This window comes from Argopecten irradians, chromosome 15 (genome assembly GCF_041381155.1).
Source record: "Argopecten irradians isolate NY chromosome 15, Ai_NY, whole genome shotgun sequence".
Taxonomy (NCBI): Eukaryota; Metazoa; Mollusca; class Bivalvia; order Pectinida; family Pectinidae; genus Argopecten; species Argopecten irradians.
Window position 1 is genome coordinate 18,796,317 of NC_091148.1, and position 24,424 is coordinate 18,820,740.

General features: G+C 35.0%; 1 protein-coding gene across 2 annotated transcripts; it reads left to right on the forward strand.

Moving 5' to 3' along the window:
• The first annotated feature begins 436 nt into the window (after positions 1-436).
• Positions 437-22,304, forward strand: LOC138308898 (myotubularin-related protein 9-like). 2 transcript variants are annotated; one of them, XM_069249946.1, is made up of 15 exons: positions 437-596; positions 2,690-2,852; positions 3,065-3,224; positions 4,134-4,285; positions 5,298-5,426; positions 6,297-6,453; positions 7,209-7,313; positions 11,823-11,948; positions 12,483-12,585; positions 13,383-13,521; positions 16,236-16,320; positions 16,873-16,942; positions 17,837-17,936; positions 18,513-18,640; positions 19,100-22,304. In XM_069249946.1, the coding sequence occupies exons 2-15, from the start codon at positions 2,706-2,708 to the stop codon at positions 19,182-19,184; spliced, it is 1,686 nt and encodes a 561-aa protein (XP_069106047.1). In that variant the 5' UTR covers positions 437-596; positions 2,690-2,705; the 3' UTR covers positions 19,185-22,304. The 2 variants fall into 2 exon arrangements, with proteins under 2 accessions (XP_069106047.1, XP_069106048.1); XM_069249947.1 differs by having other exon boundaries at positions 469-596; positions 2,694-2,852.
• Positions 22,305-24,424: the final 2,120 nt, after the last annotated feature.

Genomic DNA, 24,424 nt, shown 5'->3' on the forward strand with positions numbered 1-24,424 from the left:
TGTTATTAATGTTTTTAATAAACCTGTAAATTTTGCTCTGGAAATGAAGACCGGAAAGAAAGATACAGCTGCATTAGTCAGATCTCTTTCCTTATTGCTTATTTTGATTCCAACGTGTTCTTATACTTAACACAATATTAATTCTGGTGTTATAAAATGCATTCTGAACTACATGTACCAACGTTATTTCCCCTCGTTTCATTCCGTCAATACAATGGAGTTGTCGTTCTTTTATCGACCCTGGGAAATGTCCAGACTTTAACAGATACCACTGTGTTCACCCTGACTGCATTTAGTACGACAAATTGTGATAACCTCAAATGTCATATAACATATATCAATAATATCAAATTATATTAGGCATGCAATATTTCGAAAATTCTAAATATTATAAATTATGAAAAGTTTTGATCCGGATTTTTTTTTGTATTTTTTGATATAGAGAAGGATATCTCAATTATAAAAGAAATATTTCTGTAGCCTATCGCGACATAATCGATGCCGGATAGGAGGAAATAATAATAAGATGGTTCGACTCACTTGACTTGCTGCTTCTCTGTCATCACAGATAGCTTTCGTCTACATATAAACAAGTGGTAAGAACGCATTATCATTTCAAAAGCATTTTATTGGTGCGAAATTTTAGGTTCTGTTGAAATGTCTGGAATCTTATCATGAGGCCTAGTCTATGCTATGTATTACATGCAGTTTTTGATATCTATCAGTCTGTCCACAGGGCCATGTATAGTTTCTATATGACAAAATAGTCAGAAATACATTATAAAATAACACAATTGTCTGACTATTTTTCATATAGAAACTAAACATGGCTGTGGTCTGTCAGTGTTTGTTAGTAAGCTAGTATAGGCTCGTGTATAGTTATTGATTACCGGTCGTAAATTAAAGATCATGAACACATAATGGGTATATCGCCTACTTATTGGTGAGCTTCAAGACAAGTAGTAAGCACCTTTATGTTCCAGCCCCACCCCCAATCCCCATGGCGATCAGCTTCTGCATCTGAAAGAGGATGTAGGCCTATCTCACGTTCACCTCTAGACACAGGTGTCTGCTTCTGGTTTGAAAAACAAAACCACACTAGTCAACCCCTAAAATATAGACATATAGTAGGCAGGGGTAGGTTAGTATATTTTTCCAAAACCAAAATTGACCCCAACTAAAGTACATCTATGTACCACAGGGGTACATGGTATAAGGGTTTCGTATGTCTTCAAGGTAGCTCAGCGATAGAGGATATTCGTTAGGTGTTTGGATGCCGCTGGTTTGATCCCTGCCTGGTGCCTGGCCGCGACATTTTCTCCACAGCAGTCTGCGACTTTAAGCACTAGTCCAATTCCCATGACTAGTAATTTTATGGCTGGACTAGTGCCAATTGTAATGTACTAGTCCGATTGGACTAGTGCACGTGGTTTCCCAAACAATTGCAATCAATAAACACTATATATTTCCTATTAACAAGAGCGACAGTCATTTGCATTTTTCAACACATTTTGAGTGCAATCTGTATGCGATTATTTCAGACCTGATACATCATTATGTGAAAATTTGTGATTTACAAACATATTCAGACTGTAATTTGGGTCAAAAATTGTAAACTGATCATGACTGGAATGGCTGTATATTTAATTTGGACTAGTGATTAGTTAGTCTGACTGGTAAAATTTTCGGGTTTGCTTGTCCAATTAAATGACTAGCAGCAAAAAAACTTAAGGTTACGGAATGCACCTGCTACATAAACACTGTGTATAGGGATTGGGTGCTTATTAGGCTGAATACAGTAATAATATCCTACTTAGTTTCATAAAAAATTTTTTTATTCTTGTATGTAAAACCAACCGTTTACATTATTATTGAAGATATGTTAGTTACAACCAAAAAGAAATGACATATTCAGGCTGGAAAGGAAAATTTATATCTTTTCATTGAATTAAAAGAAAGTTTAAGTACTGCTTTCTTGGCTAGCACATAATGAAAGTTTTAAAATCTGAATGGATTAGTATTTTTGTCTTTTCATATTACAGAGTTACCTCCCATGTGATTATTGTAATCATTAATTGTGACGTGATATTCTTTGACAAAATCTCAAACATGAATTTCCTCTGAAAATTATAAAGACCCTTGCATATTCACATGATTTCATTCAATACTTACCCGCACTGGCAGATGATCTTTTTAAAAAGAACATTTCCACTCAGGCAAATCTTTTACCCTAACCCATAACAAACTATAGCATAAATGTATTGAGTCTGCATTTCTTATGAAAATGATAACATAAAAACATTGACAAATTCCACAAATTGTTAAGGTTATTTTAATTAAAATATCGTTGAAATATCAAAAGTGTATCAATACGATCAGGTAACAATATTAACAGAGTTACCCCCCATCACGCACGTATGAACTCCATTAATTGTGACGTATATGATTTGTGAGACAATTCACCAAATCTCACATGTTTTTCTCTAAGCCAAAAATTATAAAGGACGCTTGCATATACACATGATGTCACATTCAATACCTACCCGAAAAGGCAGATGACTCTGTAATATGCAAATGCTGAATACTCAGAATATATATAATTGTAAAGTTTGTAAACATGAGTGAAATAAATAATTCAATTTTGTATATTGACCATACATCTTATTTAATGACAATACTTATTTTGAAGGTAGCCAGGGACAAACATGGAGTTTGCTGAATTTATCAAAAAACCAATGGTGAACAATGTCGTTTTATGGAAGCCGTTCCGTAAATCTGTGGAAGGAACATTGTGTATCACAGGCCACCATCTTATTCTGTCGTCAAGGAAGGATAACAAGGAAGAATTATGGGTAAATTCTAATGTTTAGGTTCACTTTGTCTATTGCTAGCTTTATTAGTAATTTCTCCCAGGGGTCATTGTGATCTCGCCTTCATACATGTACATATAAGTTCCAGCTTATACTCAAGACGATATAGTACATGAGATTGTCAAAAGATATTTCACTAGAGAGGCTCTTAGTTTTATCAATGAATTTACTTTCATTTTCCATGTATTTTGTAGTTACTACACAACAATGTTGACAGTATAGAAAAAAAGTTGTCCCAGCCGGGCGGAGTGCTGTCACTGAAGTGTAAAGACTTCACACTTGTCGCCCTTGAGTTCCAGTCCGCAGAAGACTGCCTTAATGTTGGGGCTTCCGTGGAACAACTATCCAATATTGGTAAGCCTCTTTAATTACTGCATAACTGGTAATTTTTTTAGGTGAAATTTTTTCAATTAAACGATGTACTGTTGAAATTGCAAAAAAAAATCCACAAAATATCCAAAAGTGAATTGTATTCTGCATTTGCATATTACAGAGTTATCTTCTCTTGTGAGTAGGTATTGATAGTGACATCATGTGTTTGCAAGTGTAACATCATTTTTTTTCAGAGAAAATGATGTGAGTTTCGCTCATGAAATAACGACGTTACAATGGATGCCTACCCGTAGGGGAAGTAATTTAGTCTGGAATGTACATAGACAGAATACAGTTAAGAGACTGATCATTTGCCTAAATTCAAATTTTAATACAGTATATGTTTTAAGTAAAAAAAAGTGAACTTTTATTCACAAAGATAACCAGCTATTTGGTATCTTTTCTATGCTAAAATGGTATTCCTGTTCAGATGTTGGCAATAAAATGTAAAGTAAAAAATAAATTCTATGAAAAAAACTTCTACAGTATCACATCTCTCTTAATATTGAAACTGGTATTACCACTTCAGAATTTCTTTTAAATTTATTTGACACAGAAAATGGCAAGCAATTTAAGTACATGTATCATATCTTAGAAGTGAATGTTACTCCAAAAAGAAGTTCTTTCATAAAAGATTTCTATAGTGGTAAGATCCGTGATAATCGGGACACCGATAGTTCGGAAAACTCCTAATCCAGACTAAATGACAGGGAACAGATTTAGAAATTGACTGAATTCAGACACAAAGTTTATTAGGAGACCACTTATAATTAACTGTGATATATTTAGATGAACATGTTTGGATGCTATTTCAGTTATTTCTACATACATTAATTTCTGAATTTCTAGACTAAAGTTTGATCATGACTTTAATTTTGTGTGTGATTACAGATAATTTAACACTAAGCTACCCGTTTTTCTACCGAGCCATGTTTGAGCCTCTAGAAGATGGATGGCAGGCTTTCCTCCCTGAGAATGAGTATACACGGTGTAAAGAATGTTCAGAAGACTGGAGACTAAGCTATGTCAACAGAGATTATTCGGTAAGTTGATTTGTATATAGGACCTGGCCCAGTTTCATGAGCATTCCTTAAAGATGCTCCACCGCTGACAAATGGTATTTTTTCACTGTCAAAAACAGGAGCAGACGATTTAGTATTTTTCTTCAGTTACAAAAGCTACTTACTTTACACCATTACCACCATTGAAAAGTTTGAGCTTCTAATTTAGTTAAAAATATGAAAAATGATGAATTGCATCCCGAAAAAATTCCGTGTCACTATATCCTATATGGAATGAAGTACTGATTGTGCATGCACCAAAGGCAATATAAATTATTTTATATTATTTTCTGTGTTAATCAGACACATATATACACGAATGAACACCAATTATTATTCAAATGATGAATATCATTTATGCTCTGTCGGCTGTGGAGCATCTTTAACTTTAAGGAATTTCTTAACCTCAAATTCTCCATAGGAAAGCATTAAAGATTTCAAAGAAGGCTCCTTAACTTAGAAAAATGGCCTTAACTTCTGTTAAATGCTTTGCCTAGGGAAAGTTGAAGTTCTGGTATTTATCCAATACAGGAAATATCTTATTAGTTTTTTCTTAAAGTCTGTTACAATGCTTTCCTATGGGAAAGTTTATGTTAAGAAATTTAAACAAAAATTCAAAGACATTTTCATATACCGTTCAAATATTTTTAACAAACTTTTAAGTATTAAGTTTGTTTAGTTTTAATAACGTCATATTAACAGCCAGGGCCAGGGTAATTTAAGGAGGTGTCAGATTTAGATGGTGAAGAAATTGAAAGCCAGAGTACCTGTATAAATACCACCAACCAGCGGTCAGTACTTCACAATTTGGCAACATAATATGGTAGTACATAATGTAATATGTTGGGACATCTTAACCACTCAACCACTGTTATATATAGTTGTGGTCTTACTATGCAGGTTGTCATAAAACAAAGGTGGTCACTTAGGCAGGCAGGTTTTACAGAATGTCTTGTCAATCCGTACACAATGTTATATCTTCTATTTGTTGTAGGTGTGTCCATCATATCCACATGCTGTGATTGTCCCAAAGACTGTTGATGACGATACTCTCATAAAAGCTGCCCAGTTTCGCCAACATGGCCGATTTCCAGTTTTAAGTTATTATAGTAAACAAACAAAGGTAACACTTTATTGTTTCACCCATTCAACCCTCAAGACACATTTAGACTCTTCCAAATCAAGCACTGAAACAGTCCATTATGAAATTTGAGGGGTGATCAAGTTAAATGTATTTTGCAATCGTTTGCATTTTTTTTTTTAAATATACACTCATCAACTGTAAACCAACTTTAAAGTAATATATTTTCATGATGACTTAGTTTCACATTTTTAATGACTTTTCCTTTGCGGTTTAATTTTTAAATATTGTTAGTATGGTACTACTATATCTATGCTCAGAACTTTTTTTGCAGGATTTATTTTCACTCTCTCTCTCTTATTCCTAACGAAATACAAAATGACACTTAATTTCACACAGAAATAAGTTGGGTTACAGTAGAATTATGCAGTTTGTACTAATTATAGTGCTAGTCCTGCTTTAGGTACTTGTTGCTTAGATCTGTAGTGCAGACTGTATAATTCATGTGATGTAACATTTTCTGCTTTCTATCCATCTGATACAGAGAGCAGGATTTAACAAAAACTTTATCACTGTCTCTATTAGAGATTAACCTAGAACCACAAAAATGTCAAATAATTTTCTTGTTTTTAGGGGAAATGGGGAAACTTTTGACCTCACTAAATACATTAAAACACGTTTCTAATGGATACACTATCTTCATGGTTATAACATAGTAATTTTCATTGACTGTCAAGGCTCCTTTAAGGTCTGTTATATGTGTATTATGAACTATGCATATAACAAAGTGACTTTGTTGGTCCCCAGAGCTTCGTTATAACTATGTTGTACTGTGACCAGCAAATTAATCTTTTGTTCACCATAGAAAAGTAATGGACAATGGCTATGATTTATTGTATTGATATAAAACAGGCGGTGATGATGAGGAGTAGTCAGCCGCTCACGGGTCAGAACAACAAGCGATGTCGTGAAGATGAAAAACTCGTCAACTCCGTACTTGGCATTGGCAAGCGTGGCTACATTGTGGACACAAGGTCATCTAGTGCTGCAAAGTCAGCGCAAAGTAAAGGTAAAAAAACAACTCACAAACTGCTGTAATTATATTTATTCCGAATTTGCATATAACAGAGTTATCTGCACTTGCAGCTAGGTATTGATTGTGACGTTATGTGTTTGCAAGCGTAACATCATACGTTTCAGAGAAAACGATGTGAAGTGCACTCACAAAATAATGACGTAACAACTGATACCTACCCGCAAGGGAGCTAACTCTGTAATATATAAAGACGGAATGCCATACTTCACAGGAATATCTCGTGGTTGCTACGTTAAAGATAACTCTAATGATTCTTGAACATTTTCAAGCACATGTATGACAGTGGCCATCATTTGACAATTGAAGTGTTTTACTGCTAAGCAGACTTAATGTACAGTTTCCTTTTGTGTATTCAGTATTTCAAAGAAAAAAGAAGAGAAAAGATCACCCTTTACATTGACTGACTTCCTGTAGTGGTCGCCAAGATCCTTCTGGGATTTATTATCTATCAATGTATTGCTTTGATTGATAAAAGAAATGAAAGCTCATTTTTCCATCATAAGAATTTTAATGATTATGAGATGAACATACATATACTTTTTGTAATCGATATGCATCTAAATAGCTTTGAAGGATTGAACAATCTTACAGCACTCAAATTCTAAGTAAAATAAAGTAGATAAATTTTGTATTTACTTGATAAAAATTACCTGAAATTCACCTGTATTTACCTGCAGAAGACATTTTGTGTGTGATGGAGCTTGATTACAATGTGTCTGATATTACAGGTGGGGGTTATGAGCCTGAGGCACATTATTCTCAGTGGCGACGGATAAACCAGCCTATAGAACGTCGACAACACTTCCACGAGTCCCTGATAAAACTGATGGAAGGTTGGTACTGGTTATAACACACAAATGTATATATGTATAGAACGTCGACAACACTTCCACGAGTCGCTGATCAAACTGATGGAAGGTTGGTACTGATTATAACACACAAATGTATATATGTATAGAACGTCGACAACACTTCCACGAGTCGCTGATCAAACTGATGGAAGGTTGGTACTGATTATAACACACAAATGTATATATGTATAGAACGTCGACAACACTTCCACGAGTCGCTGATCAAACTGATGGAAGGTTGGTACTGATTATAACACACAAATGTATATATGTATAGAACGTCGACAACACTTCCACGAAGTCGCTGATCAAACTGATGGAAGGTTGGTACTGATTATAAACACACAAATGTATATATGTATAGAACGTAGACAACACTTCCACGAGTCACTGATCAAACTGATGGAAGGTTGGTACTGATTATAACACACAAATGTATATATGTATAGAATGTCGACAACACTTCTACGAGTCACTGATCAAACTGATGGAAGGTTGGGTACTGTTATAACACACAAATGTATATATGTATAGAACGTATGACACAACACTTCCACGAGTCACTGATCAAACTGATGGAAGGTTGGTACTGGTATAACACACAAATGTATATATGTATAGATCGACAACACTTAACACACAAATGATAGGTAATTGTACTGATTATAACACACAAATGTATGAGAACGTCGACAACACTTCCACGAGTCCCTGATAAAACTGATGGAAGGTTGGTACTGATTATAACACACAAATGTATAGAACGTCGACAACACTTCCACAAGTCGCTGATCAAACTGATGGAAGGTTTGTACTGATTATAACCACACAAATGTATATATGTATAGAACGTCGACAACACTTCCACGAGTCCCTGATCAAACTGAATGGAAGGTTGGTACTGATTATAAACACACAAATGTATAGAACGTCGACAAACACTTCCACGAGTCCCTGTCAAACTGATGGAAGGTTGGTACTGATTATAACACACAATGTATAGAACGTCGACAACACATCCACGAGTCCGCTGATCAAACTGATGGAAGGTTGGTACTGATTATAACACACAAATGTATAGAACGTCGAAAACACTTCCACAAGTCCCTGATCAAACTAGTGATGGAAGGTTGGTACTGATTATAACACAAATGTATATATGAATAAGAACGTCGACAACACTTCCACGAGTTTGCTGATCAAACTGATGGAAGGTTTGTACTGATTATAAACACAAATGTAAATATGTATAGAACGTCGACAACACTTCCACGAGTCCCTGATCAAACTGATGGAAGGATTTGTACTGGTTATAACACACAAATGTATATATATTATAGAACGAAGACAACACTTCCACGAGTCGCTGATCAAACTAGGATGGAAGGTTTGTACTGGTTATAACACACAAATGTATTTATATGTATAGAACGTCGACAACACTTCCACGAGTCGCTGATCAAACTGATGGAAGGTTGGTACTGATTATAACAAACAAATGTATAGAACGTCGACAACACTTCCACGAGTCGCTGATCAAACTGATGGAAGGTTTGTACTGATTAAAACACACAAATGTATAGAACGTCGTACAACACTTTCCACGAGTCCCTGATCAAACTGATGGAAGGTTGGTACTGATTATAACACACAAATGTATAGAACGTCGACAACACTTCCACGAGTTGCTGATCAAACTGATGGAAGGTTTGTACTGATTATAACACACAAATGTATATATGTATAGAACGTCGAACAACACTTCCACGATGTCACTGATCAAACTGATGGAAGGTTGGTTCATGTTATAACACACAAATGTAATATATGTATAGAACGTCGACAACACTTCCATGAGTCCGCTGATTCAAACTGATGGAAGGTTAGTACTGATTATAACACACAAATGTATAGAACGTCGACAACACTTCCACGAGTTGCAGATCAAACTGATCGAAGGTTGGTACTGATTATAACACACAAATGTATATATGTATAGAACGTCGGACAACACTATCCACGAGTGGATGATCAAACTGATGGAAAGTTTGTACTGATTATCACACACAAATGTTATATATGTTTAGAACGTCGACAACACTTCCACGAGTCACTGATCAAACTGATGGAAGGTTGGTACATGTTATAACACACAAATGTATATATTTATAGAACTAGTAGTTGACAACACTTCCACGAGTCTCGCCGATCAAACTGATGGAAGGTTGGTACGAGGTTATAACACACAAATGTATATATGTATAGAATGTTCGACAACACTTCCACGAGTCACTGATCAAACTGAGGGAAGGTTGGTACTGATTATATAACACACAAATGTATATATGTATAGAACGTTGACAACACTTCCACGAGTCCCTGATCAAACTGATGGAAGGTTGGTACTGATAATAAACACACAAATGTATATATGTATAGAATGTCAACAACACTTCCACGAGTCCCTGATCAACTGACTGATGGAAGGTATTGGTACAACACGATGGAAGGTTGGTAACTGGTTTATAACACACAAATGTATATATGTATAGAACGTTCGACAACACTTCCACGAGTCACTGATCAAACTGATGGAGGTTGGTACTGATTATAACACACAAATGTATATATATATAGAACGTCGACAACACGTCGACACAACACTTCCACGAGTCCTGATCAAACTGATGGGAGGTTGGTACTGATTATAACACACAAATGTATATATGTATACGTCGACAACACTTCCACGAGTCCCTGATCAAACTAGAACGATTATACACACAAATGTATATATTTATAGAACGTCGACAACACTTCCACGAGTCGCTGATCAAACTGATGGAAGGTTGGTACTGATTATAACACACAAATGTATATATGTATAGAACGTCGACAACACTTCCACGAGTCCCTGATCAAACTGATGGAAGGTTGGTACTGATTATAACACACAAATGTATTATGTATAGAACGTCGACAACACTTCCACGAGTCGCTGATCAAACTGATGGAAGGTTGGTACTGATTATAACACACAAATGTAATATATGTATAGAACGTCGACAACACTTCCACGAGTCACTGATCAAACTGATGGAAGGTTATTGGTACTAATCATAACACTATTGTTTAATGAGTTGTGTGTTTTGTTACTCGACAAATGGTCATTTATTGAAGACTTAATGTTGAATCAAAACTATTCTATGCATATCAATATTAAATGGAAAATTAGAAAAAAATAGTTGTGTCAAATAGATATTGAATTATAACTATTCTATGCATAATATCTTGTAAATGGAAAATTAGAAAAAATAAAAAAATTGTCAAATAAATGTTGAATAAAAACTATACTATGCATGAAATTCTTAACGGAAACTAAAATAAATATTTGTCAAAACAAAACAAAAACTTACTTGATATTAGTTTTCCATGATATTTTATTGCAAAAATGTGCTTTATGTTAAGGTATGTTGTGTATTATTTTTAGCCCACCATCATCAGATGGTTGGCTTTTCAAACTGTCTTTCGTCCATGGTCCGTCGTTCATCAGTTCTTCCATCCGTCCATTAACAATTCTTGTTACCGCTATTTCTCAGAAAGTACTAAAGGGCCTCTTGTTAGATTTGATATGTAGGTTTCCCTAGGGCCCTAGTTGTGCATATTGTATTTTGGGACCGATTGGTTAACAAGCTGGCCGCCAGGCAGCCATCTTTGATTTTGATACCCCTGGCAGTTAAAGTTTGTTATTGCTATTTCTCAGAAATTTTTTCATTTTTAGAAACATGGTAGGCCTTAAAAAATATTATGACTGTGTAATGAAAACTATGTAATTTTCTCAAAATTAGCTTGAAATGGAGTTAAATTTAGTCATTTTTGCTGTTAATATTATGGGACATAATGCCCTTATTTACAATGATTGCAGATGTACCTAAATGTTTATAATTTTAAACCAGGCAGCCATCTTGGATTTTGATAGTTAAAGTTTGTTACCGCTAATTCTCAGAAAGTATGAAATGGATCTTTCTCAAATTATATGTAGGTTTTCCTAGGGCCCTAGTGGTACATATAAATGCATTTTTGGACCGATCAGTTAACAAGATGGCTGACAGGCTGCTATCTTGAATTTTGATAGTTGAAGTTTGTTATTGCTATTTCTCAGAAAGTACTGTAGGGATCTCTCTTAAATTTCATGTGCAGGTTCCCCCAGGACTCTAGTTGTGCATATTGCATTTTAAGACCATTTGGTGAACAAGATGGCCGACAGGCTGCCAATTGAAGTTTGTTTCCGCTATTTCTAAGAAAGAACTGAAGTGATCTGTCTCAAATTTTGTATGTAGGATCGATGTACCGGATGTAGATTGAAAAACAGAGAACATATCTCTCTTTCGATTGTCAGACATAGATCATTCTCTGGTGGGCGCCAAGATTCCTCTGGGATCTCTTGTTAATACAAGTATGTTATAAACAAATCTTCTGTAATTGTTTCAGCTTGTAGTGATAATGGGGCCAGCATGGACAAGTGGCTATCTAAATTAGAATCCAGTAACTGGCTGACCAACATCAAAGACATCCTCACCTGTGCATGTACGGTGGCCCAGTGCATGGACTCTGAAGGTAAGTAAAAGTAATACACTAGCAAGTCAAACGTTCACATCTATATTACAGTGGTTGTGATAATCCGAATGCTGATTGTCTGAAAAATTCACAATCTGGACTGAAATGTCAAAAAATGCATGTGATTACTGACAAGATGAAAATGATTCACATTCAGGATGGTTTGGTTTTGGCACGAAAGTGTTCAGATTATTAAGGATCACCGCTATGTATTTATTAGCTTTCTCTTAATTCCTCTCCTTGCATTTTATATACAAAATTGAATTAAAAGTGTATAGACTTTTTCTTATTTCCCCTCCAAAAATTACAAAAAGAACTTTAAAATTTTTAGAATTTTTTCTGCCAGATTGAAGTGGTCCTTTTTTTCCTCTGATCTCTTCAAAATTATCTTTCTCATAATATGAAATAAAAACTATCACACTTACAAATTTGAATTTTCAATTTAAGTGTAGTATTTTTTATAAAAATGAATGCAGTTCTCAAGTTGTCACTATACAAAAAAGATAATACAATGTACCAGTATCTATTTTACAGGAGCATCAGTACTGGTCCACGGATCAGAGGGGCTGGATACAACACTCCAAGTTACCTCCCTTGTACAGCTGATTCTGGATCACGATTGTAGAACAATTAACGGGTAAGATAAATCATGTAGAGCAGTATGATTGATTGATAAGTTAAATACCTCGTTAACAGCTAGGGTCATTTAAGGTGTGCCAGGTTTAGATGGTGAGGGAAAGCTGGAGTACCCGGAGTGAAACCACCAACCACCAGTTAGTACCTGGCAACTGTAACACATAGTGGGGGGCAAGTCGACAAATAAAACACTGACTATCAGTCAGTACCTGAAAACTTTTCCATATTGGATTCAAACTTGTAACAAGAGCATGAGGGCCTTTTGGTAATATGATGGGACATCTTATCATTCTAGTCCGTGAGGATTTGTGAAATTATTGGGATATGATGCTCTGATAATTGATTTAAGTGTTTCTTTGAAAAAAAATTGTTTTGTTGATTTGAAATATTGTAAAAATTGTATATTCAAGCTTTTTCTATACTGTCAGAGGCTTAAGATTGTCAGCATTTCATTAAAGGAATAGATAAATTCCCATTGTCTATAAGGCTAGTGAGAGCACAAAAGGGTGCTAAGGACATTTATAAACAAAAATACTGTATATATTGTGATGAATGAGAACAAATAGATGCAGTATTTAAATAAGATGACATATTAGACACGAGAGGTCAAGGTGAAAGGTCAAGGTCATTGTAAGTTAAAAAATATGAAAAGTCAGTAGATGCATGTATTTTTATGTTGCTTATGTATATTACAGTCTGATTATATCTAAACGAAGCAGAAAGCTACAAGTCATTGTGTCCTATATGTGTACATCAGTCTTAATTTCTCATGACAATTTTGAAATTACAATTGATCAGGTTTGAGGCCCTAGTGGAGAGAGAATGGCTTCAGGGTGGTCACCCCTTCAGTGACCGGTGTGCTAAGTCTGCATACGCTACAACCAAAACAAGACAAGAGTCACCGACATTCCTCATGTTTCTGGACTGTGTCTGGCAGGTAATGTTCATTTTAAGCAGCCATGACTAACTGTTATGATATCATATTTGCCGTAATTAGCGCCCCTCCCCCTATAAGTGCCCCTCCCCTTTTCTGGAGAAGAGTTGAAGTTGTATAAACACTCCCATCCCATGGATTTAACAATGTTTTACAACATGTGATGCTTCTAACATCAGAATTGTATCTCATATTACATGAACTTGCGGGTCTTTTACAAGTGAATCCCAACAAAATAATGTGTCTCACAGGATAAAAGGTAAATGCATGTTTACTGTAACAGATTAATGTGTAATGAGTACAGAAAGAGTTAAAATATGGCTGATGTTTCATCCACAACTTACATTTTGGTTCACTAATAAAAAAGCAGATGACCGTTAAAACCTTAATGGAATATAACATTGTGTCGTCAACTAAATGCCAAGGGTTGGTACTATTTTTAAGCCCTAATTACGGCGAGTATGGTAGAACTTCCCAGCAGTGGTGACTTATGGCTCAGTATCGTGAGTATTCTTAATTTTAAGGAATTCATTAACTTAAAATTTCTCATAGGAAACTATTACAGTTATTAAGGGAAAAATCTTAGTTAAGGAGCATGCCTTTGTTAAAGCAGTAGTTGAATTATTAGCTCACCTGGTCCGAAGGACCAAGATGAGCTTATGCCATACCGTGGCGTCTGGCGTCCAGCCTTCGTCATCCGTCGTCTGTCCGTCCGTCAACTATCGACTTCTTCTCCATAACCGCTGGTCGGATTTCAACAAAATTTGACTGGTAGCATCCTTATGGGCTACTAACTGAAAACTGTACAAATGATGGGGCTGACCCCACAGGGGCCTGAGGGGTGGGGCCAAAAATGGTCAATTTGGCTATTTCCATATAAACGACTTCTTCTCTGAAACCATGCATGAGATAGCACCAATAATGCAATGGTAGCATACTTATAGGATGGGGATTCAAAACTGTACAAATGATGGGGCTTAGTCCCCGGGGGAATTGAGGGGCAGGGTCAAAAGGGGTCAATTTGGCTATTTCCATACAAACAATTTCTTCTCTATCTTTAACTAAACATTTGATTACGCTCATAATGCAATGGTAACATCCTTATAGGGTGGGGATTCAAAAATGTGCAAATGTTGAGGCTGACCCCCAGGGGCCTGAAGGACGGGGTCAAAAGGGGACAATTTGGCTTTTTCCATATAAACATTTTCTTCTCTGCAACTAAGCAGGCGTTAAAATTCCCCCCTCCCCGGAGAGCTTGTGTCTTGGTGCGGCGTCCGTCCTCCGTCCATCCATCCTTCTGTCCGTCAACATTTCCTTTAAATCACTACTAGTCATAGAGTTCTGCATGGAGTGTAACCAAATTTGGCCACTTTTGGGGAAGGGGAAGAGAATTGAACTTGTATAAAGTTGGGATCTGAGCTCCCGGGGGCAGGAGGGGCGAGGCCCAATTGGGGAAATAGGGGTAAATCCTATAAATCGCTACTTGTCTTAGAGTTCTGCATGGATTATGACCAAATTTAGCCACAAACATCCTTCGGAAAGGGGAATAGAACTTGTATAAATTTTGGCTATGAGCCCCTGGGGGCTGGAGGGGTGGGGCCCAATAGGGGAATTTGAGGTAAATCCTATAAACCGCTACTTGTTCTAGAGTTCTGCATGGATTGTGACCACATTTAGCCACAAACATCCTTGGGGGAAGGGGAAAAGAACTTGTATAAATTTTGGTTCTTACTCCACGGGGGCAGAAGGGATGGGGCCCAATAGGGGCATTTGAGGTAAATACTATAAATTGCTACTTGTCCTAGAGTTCTGCATGAATTGTAACCAAATTTGGCCACAAACATCCTTGGGAGAAGGGGAACAGAACTTATATAAATTTTGGCTCTGACCCCACGGAGGCAGGAGGGGGCCCCCAATAGAGGAAATAGAGGGAAATCCTAAATGTAGCTACTTGTTTTAAGAGTTCTGCATAGATTGTAACCAAATTTTGCATTACAAACCAGGTGAGCGATATAGGCCCTCTGGGCCTCTTGTTCTAATTGTAAGAGTCTTTGTGACGATTACTAAAAAATCAGGTGAGCAATACAGGTCCTCTGGGCCTCTTGTCATTTTTTTTAAGCTTTTAGTTTATGACCTGTTAATTACCTGCAAATATTATGCTATAAATTAAAAAGAAAAATGTCATTAAGCCGGAACAGATAGAGATCCAGATTAGAAAGGTTACACTGCATAAAAAAGTCTTAATATAAAACCTATTAAATGCTCACTGTGACGTTTTCAGATGGAAGGAACGTATAAAATCAAACATTACAATATAAAACCTATTAAATGCTCACTGTGAGTTTCAGATGGAAGGAAGTAAAATCAAACATTACAATATAAAACCTATTAAATGCTCACTGTGACGTTTTCAGATGGAAGGAAAGTATAAAATCAACATAATAAAACCTATAATGCTCACTTGACGTTTTCAGATGGAAGGAAATATAAAACAAACATTAAATACCTATAATGCTCACTGTGACGTTTTCAGATGGAAGGAACGTTAAAATCAAACATACAATATAAAACTATTAATGCTCCTGTGACTTTTCAGATGGAAGGAACGTATAAAATCAAACATTACAATATAAAACCTATTTAATCTCACTGTGACGTTTTCAGATGGAAGGAACGTATAAAATCAAACATTAAACATTATAAAATGTTTGTTTCAGATCTGGCACCAGTTTCCATGTTCCTTTGAGTTTACGGAGGATTTCCTTGTTATTATACTACAGCATGCGTATTCCTCACAGTTCGGTGAGTTTATTGTATAATCATGAAATCATAACTCATAGAATACTAACTAAATTATATTTTTGTAAGTGATAGATAAAAGTGTATTATAAATTGTAGATAAAAGGTTGAGAACCTTTTCTGTTTTTATTTCAGTTCCATGTTTTATAAAGTCGATACATTAAAATTTCGTAAGTTGTGCAAAATTACCGATTCGTAAGTTGTGCAAAATTACCGAAAATTGATCTGGACATTATACAAGCATGTCGGAGAAATTACAAAACATTCTTTTATTAAATAGTGTTATAAGCTGTGGTCTTTTTTTGAGGCTTAGACAGATAATGCCATTCAATTTTCCGTTATTCTTAATGAAACTATTAGATATCTTGTAAACAGAATGTATTACCTACATGTAGCAGTTTTTGATCCACTACCGATACACACTGTCACAAAAAAATTTATACAATATTTATAATCTATGGTTCTTTTAAGTCAATTTGCTTAATTTGCAACAATATACCAGACAAATTATTTGTTTTAATTTTATAGTTGTAACATAGATTGTTTTAATCCTAGGTACATTCCTCTGTAATAATGAACGGGAGAGAAGACACTACCGTCTATCAAAGAAGACCGTATCCCTCTGGTAATAATTTCTTTAATTCTAAAATCTTTTATGTGTATATCCTCTTTCATTGAAACATTTTGATAATTAAATCTTTACCTACAAAAATCAATGCAAGTCAATCAGTTTACATCTACCGGTATATTACAGTGGTACGTAGTGATAATCCTAATGCTGATAGTCAGAAAAATTCACAATCTGGACTGAAATGTCAGGAAATGCATGTGATTACTGACAATATAAAAACAATTTACATTCAGGATGGTTTGGCTTGGGGACGAAAGTGTTCAGATTATTGAGGATCAAGTTACCGTAATCTTTGGAAACTTGTTTCGAAATTGAAATCACAAAATTTAGTAGCCACAAATGAAAGTTGGTTTACAGTAAACCAAATTTTGTTGATAGAATTGAAAACAGCAAAAGTTTCTACACAACACACTTTACCAGTTATACAGTACTGATCTGCTTTGAGAAATGCCCATGCATTTGTTTATTTGTTAAAAGCAATACTGGTTCTCTGTCTTGTAACAATTATTCTTTTATTTTTTATTTGCGGAAATTAACTTGACTGTAAAATAACAAAATTAAATCCGACGTAAATAAAAACAACTTTATAGTATACCTTATATCATATTATTTACTGTAAATATTCTTATTTTACTTCAGTCAATTTTTAGGGCAAATGCTAAAAGCTGTAAAGTATAATTTTTTAGCGCAGATATAAATTAGCCCATTGAAGTGTTTCAATACTGGCAACATCCTTTTACAAAATTAAGCACTGTACATAAATTAGCACAGAGTGAAAAGGCGCTAAAATAAAACAATCGCTAAAATTAATACGTTTACAGTATTTGTTGGAACATCATACCATAAAAGCTTATATGTATGTGATCATTGTTGGATATTTTTTTCCAGGACGTACCTGGCTCGGCCAGAAGTTTTGGGGAATTTTCTAAATCCCATGTATGACCCAAATCCAAGAGTCCTGTGGCCGTCTGTTGCTCCACAAAGTTTGGTAAGTTGTCTGTGTTACTGTTAGCATAAACTTTATTTTTATTATGTCTTCATTCATTATTATGTTTTAAAATTGTCTCTTATTAAATACTGCATAAAAGAATGGACAATATCATACTTTTTGGTTTGATTAAAGAATTTTGAGGGGGTTATAGATTTGATTTATAGTAGAACTGTCTTTGATGAGTCAAACTGCAATATGTGCTGAGTAATGTAGTGTATCAATTCTTACAAAACTACAAATAACTCTATGAAGTTCAAAAATAGTGACATCAATGCTTAAAATTAATTTTTAGACTACTTTATAGATTAAAAAAAAGACGTTTAACTGTATAATTCCATTGAATTTCCAATGGATTATTTTTCCAAATCAATAAACAACGCCGATGCCTCTTTTATGCTGTCATGTTTACATCAGATTTATTCACCATTCTCAGATTTTTTTCTTCAAAGAGGTTTGACGAAAAAGAATCAACCAGTGAAGAAAGTCCAATTTAGTACAAAAACGAAGAACAATTAATTATTTTAATTTATAACAAACTTTTGGATGTATTATCTGATTTTACTTCTGTTCCAGAGTTTATGGTCAGGACTCTATCAGCGTTCTATAATCAACCAATCAAAACAGAAGGAGGCGTGGCAAGAAATCACCAAGATTCGAGAGTATGACAAAGAGCTGAGGTCAAAGGTCACGAAGCTCCGAAGGTGATTAATTAAGACAAAATGGAATAATCGATAAATTTTTGATAAACTTCCTATTAAATTGTAAAACTATCATGATGGTAGTTTTCAATCTTTGGAGGTTTCTGATATATAATTATCTAATTCATCTTGGGAACGATGGTTGTTATATACAAGTTTCTGTCAATTTCTATAATAATGTAATACATAAAGGAAAAACAAATCTTTAGTAGCAATTTCATTCATAAAAATCTTCATTATTAAACACTAAACAAAGGCAAAGTAAAACCCTTATGAGGAAGCTCTGGGGACTAACGAATTCACTTCGTTATACTTAGCATAGTTTGCACTATTACAGACATTTCATAGGAACCTTGACAGGGAAACTAGGTTAAAACCATGACTTTGATTTAAGAGTTTTAAATATGTTTTACTGTACATAACTCTTTAGAGGTGAAAAATGGCATATGATAATGTTTTCAGACAATTGGCATCCCTGGAGCGAGAGGCCCTGGGGGCTGGGGTGATCATGCCTGCTGGACTAGATGTTGACTGTACCATTGACTAAATGACAACTGGTATCCCTGGAGAAAGAGGCCCTGGGACGGGGTTGGAGTATGCACAGTACACCAAAGTTAATGTTAGTGGTACCAATGGTTAATGGACATGACAGGTATACTAGATATTCTGTGATGTAAAAAGACAGACCAAGAAATCTAATATAAAAAATGGAAACAAGACCATGCATTTATTGAATAGGAAGCATTGCATCAAAATGGATACACATCATTAAGTTGAAATGAATGTTCATCTAGATAGATTGTCTACAAAAACACCTTAAGATATCATGTAATTGTTGCACAAATCATTTAGTTTACAAATTTTGAAAATAACTTTTAGACTTGGTATAACCTGTGATAGCGTTCTTTTTATTTGAATTGAAAAGTATGAATTTGATCTTGAACAGTGATTTAGAAGGATAAGTTATTTCAATGTCAAGCTTGAAAGTATTGTTTCATGTGTAGCGTATTTTCATTTAATTTTGTTCATAATTCAGTAATGTTTGAATGGTCAATATATGCCTAGCAAGCTTAGGTCTACTGTAAATTAACTGATTTCCACATGCAATTAAATTGCATACTGGTACTTTGTGGCCTATTACAAATCCCAAAAACTAATTACTGTGAAATTACCATAGAATCAAACCTGTCTGAATTGTGAAATTAAGCCAACATGAAAGTTATGTCAACAACTAAGTCACCATGAAAATAAATGTGGTTTGCAGTAAATAGACTCTTATGGTGCGAACTTATCAAATATAATTATGTTTAATAATGATATTGAGGATTCATGGCTATAAGTAAAGGATCCATTAAGCTATATACCAGTGAGAATCAGTTGTTTAATTACATGTTCCTCATATGATAGCCTCCACTTTGTGGTGCAGGCCAGGTACAAATTAGTCAGATTGGCCTACTCTCCACAGTCTAAGCCAAACAAAATGTCCTTGCTGTACTCATTACCCCCTGAAGATACATCTGGACTCTTCTGTTTCATGATCTAGAGCTGTCCACTATGGAATTTAAGGGATAAAGAGCTGCACTTAATGAAAAATTAATGCTTGAAAGAAATGGTAACCAATCTTATAAAACAGTAATAAATCATTGTTATATCATGTGATAAAGGCTATGTATTAAAGTGAAGATTGCAATTTCTTTGAAGATGTAACAATGGTTGCTGCATTGTGTGGTGATAGATTTAGGCATGTATAGTATAGGTTGTATGATATTCTGATATGTTAGGGTTACTTCCCTTTGTATGACATTCTGATGTACTTTGTTTCTGTAACGAAAGGGGAAATAACTCTTGATAGACCACAGAGAATGGTTGTATATGAGATACGTGTAGCTGCTTAAATTGTTTGTATTATGTGTTGCTTCAGTTGCTTGTTTGAGGAGATAGAAAAAGAGAGAGGGGGTGTGATAAGGGCAGACAACTTGTATGAGATTATTTATTATTAATACCAATTCTTTTTGAATTGGTATAACAACTAATATGGACATTGAGTGATGAAATCCTGTATTTCATGTACTAGATTTCTTCGGTTGTCAGTTAAACCAACTTATTTTTGTGGCGAATTAATTAAGCGTGTTCATGCCTTTCGACCTTTATCGACTTTCTGCAGTACTGTTCCTGTGCTTAAAACGATTCCACTGCGATTACCCTGTAATATCCATGCTATCGAATACACTGCAACATACAACAAATTAAATCTGACATGAAAATAAGTTGGTTTACAATAGAAAGTCTTCTGATTAAATGACCAATATATCTATTATATGACTTGTATATTATATAATTGTTACCATTGGGCTTTGTGCAATATATATTAATATAAATGATTATTGTATTATTATTATAGTAACCATGGTGACCATCTGTGAAGGTCAAAAGGTCATGAATCACCAGTGTACGATATAATTTTCAATTAAACCAATGAATCAATCAAATGTATTGATCAAGATGCGATGCCTATATGTGAAATACATGTTCCAGGCCGTGTCTGACCCAATAAGGCGGGGCCGTCCCTATAAGCACATGCATTACAAGGTTGGACGTGCCATGTTCAAATCTTACTATTCCGAATTTGTATGTTATAGAGTTATCTGCACTTGATGTATTGATTGTGACGTCATGTGTTTGTGAGTGTAACGTCTTACATTTTGGTGAAAACGATGTGAATTGCGCTCACAAAATAATGACGGGACAATCGATACTTATTCACAAGGGAGCTAACTCTGTAATATGCAAAGACAGAATTGTGACTGCATGTATTAAAGCCAAAAACATATTCTGAAATACATGTACCATCAAATATAAACTATTTGTACATCTAAAAACTAACAGGTGAATAGTTTTCATATGTCTTTCTGTTTTCAGTCAGTATGCACTGCCAGTGTATAGCTGCATGCTTATACTCGCAGGGGTATTAATTTTGCTAAAGTCACAGATCCATCCAAACTCGCAATATTTATTACCTTGTGAAATTTATCAAAATGATGGTTTCATGGATTATAATCTGTAATATAAATGATGCTTTAAAGGCTACGATGATGATTCGTGACAATAAATCCTCAGGCTTTAGTTCCATGACAGTAAATCATGAAATTTTACACAAAATATAACAACGATACAGTACTGTATAAAGAATATAATTAGTCAACACTAACCCTCCTTACTCTTTCAGCATTTTTTTTTTAATTTCTAGCTATTAAAACCTTATATTCAGAAATCTGGCAACACCAGCTAACTATATATGTTTGTCATTGTGACATCTGGGCCGTTTTTGATTATAGTTTGACTGGTTGAACCTACTTGTTCGTTTATGACTGAAAGACGGACCTGGTGGTTTTATATTGTTTTCAGATGAGCTTTGTCAAAGCCTTCACAGGCCTGTATCAAAACCTGCAGGTGGTTTTGTCAGGATTTATACCTGAAATAATGATTTTAACAAGAGTTTGAACCAGTTGTGCTGAATAAACGAAAGCCTTGGTTTAGACAAGATCCACTGTACATGTATTGTATACTGGTGATATCTGCAAATAGTTTAATGCTTTGTAGTTGATGTTATTGTCTAACACAGTCTAAGTTTACATGTCTGTATATGTATTGAAATTGTTAAACGTTTTCATACATGCACTATGGTAATAAATATAGTAGAATACACTTTGTTTTGAGTGTTTTAAATGTATATACATGTAATGAGGGGAAAAAAATTGTGTTCTTTTATTGTTTTATTAGTTTAACGTCCTATTAACAGGCAGGGAATGTAAGGATGTGCCAGGTTTGTTGGTGGAGGAAAGTCTGAATAGCCAGAGAAAAACCTCTGACCAGTGGTCAGTACCTGGTAACTCACAACCTAGAGGTGGATGGAGGGCTTATGGTAATATATCTGGACATCTTAACCTCTCAGCCCTTTTGTTTTATTAGTTTATACCCTGTTAACATGCAGCCAGGGTCAATCATGAATGTGCAAGGCTTATAATAAGGAGGTGAAGGAAAGCCTGGGTATCTGTAGAAATAATGCTGACCTGCATGCACAATCAATACATGTACCTGGCAACTGCCCCACATCAGATTCAAACTCACGATCAGAGAATGAATGGCTAAACTGTGGTAATGTGCTCATGCTAAGATTCAAAGGTCTTTGCCATTTATTTGAGAAAACTTGGCAGGCATTCAAGACAAGCTCTCCACCTCTGGGTCCGCAGTTCAAATTTCATATGGGGCAGTAATGCCAGGTTCTGACGGTTTGATGGTTGTTCTCTGGTTACTCCAGCATTCCTCTGCCATATAAACCTGGCACATCATCCTTAAATGACCTTGACCTTAATAAGATATCGAACTAATCAAACTAAGCCTTTGATCACCACACCATGCTACATTCTCTGGACTGTCATAGACAAGGAGATGTTTAATGATTTTAGTCTATACATGTAACCTTGAATGAAAGTCAAGGTCATTTATGGCGAAACTGGGCAGTACTTAACACATCCAAGCATTGTTCAAATATAGGTACCTACTTGCATTGGGCTTTCTTAATTTGTTATTGAGAAGAAGCAGATAGAATGAAAACACAGCAGACAGACAGACTAAGGATAACGATTGACAAGGAATGAATGAGTAGGGGTCAGATGACCTAAAAATCAAGTCAAATCAGGTGGAAATCCTTTAGGTTTTTTTTATTACATTTCTGCAATAACGACAAAAATACAAAAATAATCCCACAAAGAAAAGCTTAGCTCTTTATGATTTTGTACTGGAAAACAATTCATCAAACAAGCGCATAGTTTAAAATTATAAACATTTATGTACATTGTACATCTGAAATGGTAAATAAGGGCATCATGTTCCATAATGATACCTGCAAAAGTGACTATATTCAACTCAATTTCAAGCTGATTTTGTGCAAATTATATAGTTTTCATTACATAATAATAATACTTTAAAGGCCTACCGTGTTTCAGAACGAAAAAAATAAAACAAAGATAACAATTATAACAATAGAACAGCTACAAGTTGAAGATGATATTTACAACACTAGACAAACACGAAATTCCCGTGTAAATCTTTGTTATAATGAAGGTTTGTTTAACCGCATGTTGTAGTGAGAGTCAACTACCGCACGTTAATTCGGAAGACGCCTGGGAACATAAGATGATCAATTATTATTTTAAATTGTTATAGGAGTGGTGATAAAAATAGTAATTATCAGTAAGCAAATAACTTTGAACTTAACAAATTTCAATTATCAAACGTTTTATCCACTAACGCCTAAAATGTACATGAACCTTGAATGTGTCATTTTGATGGCCGAAAGGGCAGATATATATATAGCTCTGTAATATACAGATACAGAATAGCATTATCAGAGCTGATGAACACAAGCAGAACAGATTAAATCAATAATAATAGATATGACTAAGCACTGCCAGACTGGGGTTAGAACCCAAGTGCTCTACTAATTGTGCTACCTGGTTGTCTGTGATTGAACTAGAATTAACGTACCCTAACACACTTTCCTCCCTTCCATCCCGAAGATTGTCAACTCTTTAAATAGTCTGCTAATTTAAGCGTATATACCACTTTTTCAGTGATTGGAATGAAGGGAAGTAACTCTAACTGATCAAAATGTAGATTTCATAGTACAGAGATATGCTCTATAGATATAGTGAGCTAGCAAGCTAGTATATTACATTTGTAAGAGTATAACTTTCATCATTTGTGAGAATACAAAAAATTAAAAAA